The sequence below is a fragment of the Cannabis sativa genome, chromosome 1 (genome assembly GCF_029168945.1).
Source record: "Cannabis sativa cultivar Pink pepper isolate KNU-18-1 chromosome 1, ASM2916894v1, whole genome shotgun sequence".
NCBI lineage: Eukaryota > Viridiplantae > Streptophyta > Magnoliopsida > Rosales > Cannabaceae > Cannabis > Cannabis sativa.
The window spans coordinates 26,782,374-26,792,760 of NC_083601.1; the positions used below are offsets into that span (position 1 = coordinate 26,782,374).

The 10,387-nt window shown below is 31.2% G+C and overlaps 1 protein-coding gene across 4 annotated transcripts; it reads right to left on the reverse strand.

The window, feature by feature from the left end:
• Positions 1-4,313: 4,313 nt before the first annotated feature.
• On the reverse strand, positions 4,314-9,659 carry LOC115705838 (jasmonoyl--L-amino acid synthetase JAR4). Of its 4 annotated transcripts, none has more exons than XM_030633283.2 (5): positions 9,463-9,659; positions 7,965-8,304; positions 7,757-7,858; positions 6,746-7,530; positions 4,314-5,010 (listed from the first exon to the last, which is right to left on the reverse strand). In XM_030633283.2, exons 2-5 carry the CDS (start codon positions 8,255-8,257, stop codon positions 4,472-4,474), a joined length of 1,719 nt encoding a protein of 572 aa, XP_030489143.2. In that variant the 5' UTR covers positions 8,258-8,304; positions 9,463-9,659; the 3' UTR covers positions 4,314-4,471. The 4 variants fall into 4 exon arrangements, with proteins under 4 accessions (XP_030489143.2, XP_030489146.2, XP_030489144.2 ...); XM_030633286.2 differs by having other exon boundaries at positions 7,965-8,293; positions 9,463-9,645; XM_030633284.2 differs by having other exon boundaries at positions 9,267-9,471.
• Positions 9,660-10,387: the final 728 nt, after the last annotated feature.

Below are 10,387 nucleotides of genomic sequence, written 5' to 3' on the forward strand. Positions count from 1 at the left end.
CTAAATCAACCAAAATTTATATTTATATAGAAGAAACGTTAGTGTCAAATAATTTCTAAGATATTTGCTTATTTTGAATGCTTTTATATATCCAGAAAATAAACTCTGTTGCAAATACATTTGTGCCTTTTCAATTTCATATACTGTATGATTATTATAATTTTTTTTTTATTATCATTTAATACAATTTTATGAGAGCAAATGCATACCTCTGTTGTGCCAATTGTATTTCTCAATATACAACCGTGATAAAAAAAATGATGTATGAAAGATAACCACTATTCGGAATTATAGTTTAAAAATGAAAAATTATTAATATATATTTTTTTTTTAATTTACGGTTTAAATTGTTCTAATAATAATTCTATAATAATATATGCTCTTTAGTTGCTATTAGAATTTTTATGTGAAGTTACATATATAAAAATTAAAAAAAAACAGTTTTTAAATTTAAAGATAAAAAAGCTCCTTTAAAAAATTATTATGAATTATTAATTAGTATAGTTTTTTTTTTTTTTGAAAGAAATTAATTAGTATGGTTCTGGAAACGTAATATTTTTTTATTCTCATTTGCAAGTAAATTTGTCATTTTGTTTTTCATTTTCAGTCTACAACATGTGAGTGACAGGTCAATATTATTATTCGTGTTAAATGTTAATTAATCTAATAATGTATCTAACATAAACGAAATCACATTAACCTAAAGATGATATATATTTCATTCATGCATATAATATACAATAACTTCTCTTTAAAACCCTGAAAAATTAAATAAAAGTTACTGTATGCTACATCTACATCTACATCTATATATATAAGATTTATTTATTTTCAAATAGATATATATCTTTCGGATCTGAACGTGTGTTCTTTATTTGTTTATTGATCTTTTATCTCATATGCATAATTTATCTACGATATGGTTTATTATATGCTTGTTTCACTGCTCATAATTTTAAATAATCAATTTCAATTTATTATATATAGTTGTAACTATTTGGTCTCCAATTTGTTTATTTGAAAAATAAAATTACTTACTCTATTTCTTCGCACCTTTTAAATAAATTGTTTGTGATTTTAATATAAAACAAGTACTGGGGAATTACTCATATACTATTTTTCTAATTTTTTTCTTTTTAAATTTATAGTTTGAGTTTCTAAAGTATATAGTTGCAGCGCTAGTTGCAATAGGAGTTTCTATACGATATTTTGTTGCAATTTAAGTTACAACGTTAGTTGCAATAGGAGTTTCTATGTATAATTTCGTAAAAATGTAAAAAAAAAAAACTGTTTTAAATTGTAAAAATAAAAAAACACCTAATTAAAAATAACTTGGTTAACCCTATATTAGTTGATTTATAATAAATATTTCCTTTATTAAAAACATACCACAAGAATTAATATTTAAACTTTATTTATTTTTTTAAGAAAATGTATTATATCTTAATGAATAAATTCATTTACAGCAATAGCATGAATAGGGCCAAAAATGACAACCATCCAAACAATATTAGAATCTACTTTAAGAGCGTATCTACAAGACCATAAGCTGCAGAGCTAGCAGTCTTACGAATATGCTGCAATGAAACACGTGGAAAAGAGGGCATCTAATAAATAACATCACGAATCAAGCCATTAAATCTGCTGTAATATTCATAATAATAGGCATTAACGCTTTGCGGGATAACAAGAGCATATATCCGTTTCAATAATTTGGACCTCACATTCAATCTCCCTCAACCATGCATTGTAAGCAAACTGAGATGGTTTTAATTAGCTTCAATTTCTTTAACGATTAAAAACCCTCTAATTGGCTTGGAAATGGTAGAGATACACGACCAGTAGTCCCGGACGATACCACCTACACTACCCATCACTCCCCTCTCATTGTTAATAGCCACATCCACATTAAGTTTCAACAAACCTATAGGAGGTGGCTGCCATGGCTAGTAGCTAGATACCATTTGCTTGTTAGTGTAATGGTGGAATTCCTGTAGATAGGTGAGAGCTTTCTCAACAAGAATAATTTCAGGATCACCCATGTCCTCCTTCCTGTTAGTTGCGACAGAGTAAGTTCCATCTTTCTCAATGAATGGACCGACCATTGGCCTTAAAGCCCCATCAGAATCTACCTATCATGCTCTACTAGAGCAGGAAGAAGCAAGAAGAAATATTTAAATCCTTGTTAACTAAGAATTTTATTAACATTACATGAGACTTAAATAATTAATACTTTGAATATATATAATTTAGAATTAAGCATTGAATATAATGTCGAGTAATAAATAAATGACACAGAATTTTTAATGTGATTTTGTAGTTAATTATACACAGTCTATATTGTTTAAAAATATAGACCACAGAAACAGGATTAACTACAAAATAATATAGACCATAGAAACAAACTCAAAAATAATATAGACTCATGGAAACAGGGTCACCCTAAACCACAGAAACAGGGTCGAAATCAAGAAAAAATAATATAGAATGAAATTAGGGTCACCCTAGACTCATGGAGTGCAAATAAAAATGGGGCACCATGATCGTAATGCATTTTCTCTCCGCACAATCCCATTCGTACAAAATTTTTTCCCTGATTTCGACTCTGTTTCTGTTTCTGTTTCTGATTTAGACCACAAAAACCCTGAAATCTGAAAAAACTTTTGTACAAATGGGATTGTACGGAGAGAAAATGCATTACGATCATGGTGCCCATTTTTATTTGTGCTCCGGTAATAATTGGCCATTGATTTAATACAACAATTTTATTTAAAAAAAATGTGTACCATTTGTTGAAGAGCATTATTATGAAGCATTATATGATGCACATTACCACTATGAGGTAATGTCTGATAAATAATTAGTGATTTTTTTATAATTATTATTAAAGTAAAATAAGTAAAATACGATATTAAATTTCAACAGCAATGATATGACATCTCATATAATACGAAACACCATAAATATCTTTTAACATTTTTTTTTTGGTTGAAAGTTACTTATCACATATAATATATGTGGCAAAATTTTAAACAAAATTAAGTACTACTACAATTATAATCATAACTTAATTTATTTATATTCAAATTTAAATACATAAATATTTATTTATTTATTTATTAAATTAATTGTTGAGATTAAAAAAGAAATAAAAAAGGATACGATTATTTTTGGTGTAGTGAGTTGGAGATGACATAGTAATTTGGTAGATTTACTAAAATGTTATTGAATTTGTTCTAAATTAAAGTTATAGTCACAAATGGAAATGACTTTTAAGTCAAAAGATCTTGAATTTATAAAATTTCAATTAAAAATAATTAAAGTAATATTAAAAAGTTCCGGGACCCCTTAATAAGATTTTAAGGCAAAGCTAAAAACGTCCACACCTGATCACATAAAACTTTAATTATCAAATAAACTAAAATATCCTTATTGAAGTACAATTGCATTGATCCAGTAAACCTTGATTTATAATTTTTTTAATAATAATGACAAAGAGAGCCGTGTAATTTATCATCCACCACTGTCAAACAAACCTATTCTCATCACCTTTTCTAATTTAAATTAGAAATTAATAGTTTCTCATATAAGTTAATAATATATTATCAATCAATGCCACGACGGATTATGCCAACAAAAATATAAGTTAATATGCAATGATTACATGATATAATATTATATGAATATAATAATAATACGTATAGTTTATATACATGGGTGGTAAAACTTGGTGTAACTTTTGTTTGTTTGTGTTTAATTTCATTTAACAAAGGAACACGATTAATTTAAGCCGTAGGGATTAAAGGGATTGGGGAATGAGAGGAATCATTGTCATATAGCAATTATTTTAGGATTAGTTTTAATTTTATACCATAGAGATTGATGATTCTCTACTCTCCTCTCCTCTCCTCTTCTCATCAGCCATTCAAGTGGTCCACACTTACCATATCTCTGCACTAAACCATTAAAAAAGGCATGTGTCATATGTCACTTAGCCTCAGTGTAATGGCTACTTCCCACCAGCATGTGGAATGAGTTGAGTTCTTCATATCCAATTCTTTTACAAAAAATTCTATCCAACAGTGATATGTATGGGCCACCACTACTCCTTAACCCCACATAACTACACTACTCTACTACAAGTCAAAGTTCTTGAGCCCCTAAAGAGTGGGGCAACATTATTTGACAAAGGAGTACATTAATACACTTTAATTGTTAAAAAGGAGGAGGATTTTGCTACGAAATGAAGTTTCATAAAAAGACACAAAGCAAGTGGAAAGAAGAAACAAGAATATGTAATCTCTCTAATACCATTTGAACAGAAAAACGACACCAATTTTATTTAGATGCAGCATATTGATGGACACTTATATATATGTGAAGAAATAGATACTAAAATGAGACTAAAGCTATATATTTGTAGAATGGATTAATATGGTGGACCGGAAAGCTGCCTTTTCCATATCTAATTTCAATAAGCAGTACTCAAGTAGGTTTTAACAACATTAGAGCACAAGATTTGTAAAACCACATTGTTTGTTGGTCCAACATACCGAGGTGTCTTAAATTGGCTAACAGCAGAGCCTAATGCTAAGTAATGATCCATTAATTTCTGAAAGGTTCCCTTTCGAACCACTCGGAGCTCAAGAGCACCAATGGTGTTAACTTTGCGCGAGCTGATGTAGCCTGCATCGACGAAAGATTTGTCCAAACAGTTGCAGCATTCGCCAAGAATTTCTTCACTGGCCTCACCACTTAGCTCCCAGAAGATGACATAGTGACCTGGATCAGTGGACATGTCAACATGACTAGTAAAGTCAACCAAATCTTGTTTCTCACCAGCTAACAGCTTGGCTGCTTCTTCCACAGCTAGCTGCAAATCTTTCTCAGTATTTTTGTCAATGTTGACTGTGAGCAAAAGATTTCTGCGGCAGACGAATTTGAGCTCAGGGGTTGAGTTATGGAACCCCATTACCTTCACTACATCTCCCAGCTTATACCTGTACAAACCTGCATATTAAACAAAAATGTTTTGATAAGGAAACTGTGGGAAAAGTTGACTTAATGGATGCTGATGGGAAATGTTGACTCTATCAGCATCATGGAAAGCCATTATTCTAGGCCATTACATAATGTGTTGCTCCCTGTTGGTTTCTCACCATACACCATTAAAAGCTCTGACGCAGCAAATCATACTCAGAAGAATGGAAGACAGGTCCTAACAACAACTTATGGTTGCTTGTTTCAATCACTGTCCATATACAATACCATGACATCTTACAGTTAATCTAAGTTGCCTTTTATGTCCCTTCTTCCATGCTCATTATTAAATTTAGACAGCATAGGATTATTAAATTAATCAACCCCATCCAAAAGAAGGTTTAAGTATCAGGTTTCATATAATTTAAGGTAATAAATTTTAAAAAATACCGCTAACTAATCATAAAACGTCACCTTAAAATGGTGCTACTAGGTACAATAGCAATTCTTGATGATATGTGGTTGTTATTATTGACTATGAAGTCACTATGTATGTACTTACTTACTACCTACTCTCTTACTATTTGCACTTCTGTGATGCAAATAAATGTATAATTAATACAGAGAGAGAAAGAAAGAAAAGAAAGGGTCAGCACATGTACGGCAAAATTACCAGAAAGCCCTACCAAACACAATGTCATGCTAATATATTTTCCCATCATGATTTTCCAAAGGATGAAAAAGTTGGACCATTGACTTATTTGCTAATATACTAAAGATGCAGTTTCAGGAAGACTAAAGGTAAAAATAGCCAATTATACACATGAAATAGTAACTTTAGCCAATATGATTTTTTTATATATATTTTTGATACAACGTTAGAAAACATTTCCCGTTAGCCATTCAATGCTAGGATATAAAAGGATCACAACTAATATAAAATGCTATTAAAGAAATGAAAAGTGTATTTATTATGTGCAACTTGACATATAGAATATAATAAAATGTATGCTAAAATTTTTTAAAAAAACAAACTCGTCTACCTTATCACCTCCCCCAAACCCCAAAAAAGAAAAAAGAAAAATGCTCCTGTATTTACTATACATTAAAATGGTATTACAAACAGATAGCAGTTTATAGAAAACAAAAATGTATAAAATACATGTACTTGTATGTGTGTATATATATATATACAAATATTTTATATTAGAGCAGTTCACATGGGCATTCGTGCTTTCCTGTAATGGTTGCAACAAATAATAAACAATACATATGCAACCTACTTAACTCAAGAATGCAATAGTTGAGGAATCTTTACTATAACACATAATTTTTAAGAGTTGTGGCACTATTTTGGATGATTAATTTGTTCACAAAAATAATTGTGGAAGCAAGTGTCGAATCCAGCTGGTTTAGTCATGTCATTGTCAATTAGCTAATAGAGAATCTACCCCCAAGACTACAGAAAACCCTTACTAATAATTTAGATAATGTATAATGCAATAGTGTTTGTATGGAGAAGGAGTAATCACTAAGTACTACCACAAAAATAGAAACTCTACTCCCCAACTCATGGATACACATGGGGCGCATTTAATTGAGGGTGTCAGTGCCACTGAGATAAAAGGACAATATATTGGAAGTAAGTGAGTAAAAATAATAACATATTTTTTCTTGATTTAAGGGGACCAGAACAAGTATGAAGATGTTAAAAAGGAAGAATACATTTATAGCTTATTGTTAGAAAAAAGATAATATAAAGTACCTGCATAATTAGTGACAAGAATCTCATACTCTTCACCAATCTTGACCTCAGTGAGACCCAATGGCTTTGTCTCTGTACCAATGCTATCATTTATAGGAATGAACTCAAAATAGCCAATGTTAGGAAGAACCACATAAGTGACTAACTCAGGAGGCAGTGTTGGGTTGACATTGGCTCCAATCCATCCTTCAGAGGATCCATAATCAGCACTTACAAGAGGAACCTCCCCTGCATAGTGCCTCAACTTGGCCAAGTAAGGCTCCATTGACCCTGTCATGATCCCATAAATGTACTTCACATTGGGAAAAAGAGCTGGTACTAGTCCATACCAATTACTCAAACTTGAACATTTGTCATAGATCAAATTGGCCAATTCAGGATTGGGCTTCAGCAATTTTCCCATTGCAGCTCGAACCGATGGAGTCGTAATCCAGCTGCTTAGGACTCCATCTCGAATGTTAGTACATAACTCTTCCCAATCCTTTTCCAAGGTTCTAAAAGAGTGGACTATGCTATGAGCAAATGTTGAGGATATCAGCTGAATTTCATCCCTGAATATGAGTCCACACAGAAAATGGCAGTAAAGAGATTGGCGAAAATCAGGACCAAATATTACTTCATCAGGGCTGCAACACTCAGATTGGATTGCCATCATAGTTTTCTTATACTGCGAGTTTCGAAAAACATTAGTTGTAGCTGTTCCTGCAAGCTGACCCCCTTTGGTCTTGAATTGCTTGCTGCTATAAATAAACTGCAAAGCCTTTCCATTCCTTATAGGAAATTCTCTGAACAAAAGAATTATATATATAATAAGATTAGTATCTGTATCCCTTTTGGATAGAAAAATATTCGTATACTTTATTCACCAAAATATCACATGATTACTGAATTTTCTCATCCGTAAAAGGGAATAAGAAGAGAACATTTAATAGAATCACAGATATTATAAACTAGGTAGTTGAGGTAAGAAAATGCAAACAGACAAGAAAAGTTAAAATATAGTAGTAGTACCTGTTTCTAAAGGCAAAAGAAGTCCTGTATATCTGCATGGTTGAATCCATCAATTCATCATTGAAAGGTACAAACTTGGGCTTTCCTTGAGTAGTACCAGAGCTAAAATAATAGAAAAAATCTGAGAAAACTGTAGTTTCTGTAGCAAAAATAAATAAAAAAATATATTTTTTTTGAGAAATTAAATACAGTAGTAGGTAACAGTTACCTTAGTGAGATTGTAGTGATGGGTTTTCCGGTGAGAATAGGTGAAGTTTCCCCATCTGCAATTCTCATAATATAAGGTTCAAGTTCCTTATGAGTAACAATTGGAACACAAGATTTGTAGCTTTCTGGGTCAGTTCTTCCATTGAGGCCTGAATTCTGTAAGTACTCTGCTGATTCATTTTCCTCCAAAATCTGCTTCAGGGTCTCCCTTTGGACCCTCTCAGCATCTGCAGTTAAGGCTTCAAATTCATCAATCACTATGTCACCGTTGAACTCTTCCATCTTTTCCAACATACTTATCTACTGTCTCGGACCAACAGGGTAATTGAGCTGTGAATTTTCTTGAATGGGAAAAGAAATAAAGTCAATCACTATTAACCAATTAAACTATGAACCAATACAAAAACAGTCAATTTTCTATGGTTCCCAATAAAAGCGAATTTGTTATAGTCCTAAAAGGCGTACTGAAACATAATTATCAACAAACAAAAATGACCCACTTCAACAATAGGAATATCTCTTCATAGAATCATATTGATAGGTGATATTACTATTGCCAGCCAAGAAAAAAACACTATGGTTTCATCTTGCCGAGAATTTTCTTCTCTTTTTTTTCTTATGAATCTGATAGAAGTGAAGTGAAGCTTCCAAAACTATTGAGAAGTTGTTCGAAAGTAATAAGAAGCGAATTCAAAAGCACTGAGAACCTTTGAGAAAGCTTTCATCTTTACTTGACAGCAGTCAACGTACTCAAAAAACTTTCAATACGATCCGAATTAAAGATTAAGCTAAAACTACGACAAGTTTAGTCAAACTGAAAATCTAATGATAATTAAGAAGAATAACGTTGAAAGCTGTAATCCATAAAATTAAATTGAAGAAGAGAAAGCTTGCTCTTCATAGCAAGAATTCCAGCTTTCATCCAATAAGGATTTAAATTTTGCAATAGAAGAAAAAGTAAATGAAAAAAAAATACAAAATGAAAATCAGTCCACGTGAAAAACAAACACCCCAACAGGGAAAGTTATCAAACAAAAGATTTAAAATAAAAGATTTTGCCGAAATGGAAAAACAGAACACCCTTTTCAAAATAAAAGCAAACAAAGAAAACCCTGTTCAAGAAAAGACTGTTTGGGTTGCAGTAAAAGCCCAAAAGAGAGGAAAAATGAAAATGAAACAGAATTATCCAAAGAGAACAGAAGCCGCCTCTGTTCTGTTTCATTTCTTTTTATTTTCTGGCACATTTTCTCTTCCTTTCTAACTGACTAATTCAAAGTTAGAGCCTAAGCACCACTAACAATACCTGCATTTAACTAAACTCAATCTCGGAAAATATCAAATTCCGAAACCGACACAAGAATAGAGTGATGAGAGAGCAGCAAGTATGACCCAAATAACTAGAATAACAAGAAGAAGACGATGATGATGATGAGCTAAGAGACAACATATACAGTGGCCAAAGGAAAAAAAAATAAAAAGGAAAAAGTTAACAAAATTACCAACTCCAAGTCCAAGCTCTTCTTCTACCACTTTTATCTCTCTTCTCTACACGTTTAGAGAGAGAGTGGGATGTAAACAAATATTGGGTACAAATACGATAATATATTTATTATAGTATTTCTCGTGAGTCTCTTCCAATAGTTAAGCTCTGTTTGGGTTCTGATGTGAGGACTTTATACTATAGATTCCCTTGGGCTTCGACTTATTTATATAGCAACGTAATCGTCACCCGATGCCGTCCATATTTCTCTCTCTTTTTTTTTTCCTTTTCTTTTTTAATTTTTATTATATTCCAAATTACGATTCTGCCCATCATTTTTCTCTTCGAACCACTTGCATAGGACGGTGGGGGTGCCAATGCACTCCCAAATAGGTACAATTTATCCTCCAAAATTAAAATTCTATCGAATAATGATTTTAAATATTTGTATTTTCTACTGTTTTGGGAAATTATCAATTATTTTTCTGCTGTTTTTTGTTGTTTTTTTTTTTAAAAAAAAAACAAATATTTATGGTTTTTTTTTTTTTTTTTTTGCCTTTTCTCGAAATACAAGTTTTTTTTATCTCATTCTCCCTCTAAATTTACTTTGGTACTATCAAAATAAGGCTTTATTATTTTATTTTTCTTTTTATAATTGTTTGAACTTTCCAAAGGGAGCCATTGATCTGATCTGGTCCTACTTTGAAGGAAAATTTTTGGTGTTTTATTGCTTTATGACGTTACTTATACATGCTTTAAAAAATTTCTTAAATTAAATAAATATATACAGCATAAATATAGATTCCAGATCCTTCATTTTCTCTCAAAATATTACCAACAATATATCAATTGAGTTAAAATAGGGCTTTTTTTTTTGTCTGTTTAGTGAGACTAATTCTTATTAATTGCATTTTATTGCACTATATTAAAGAATCTCTTAATAA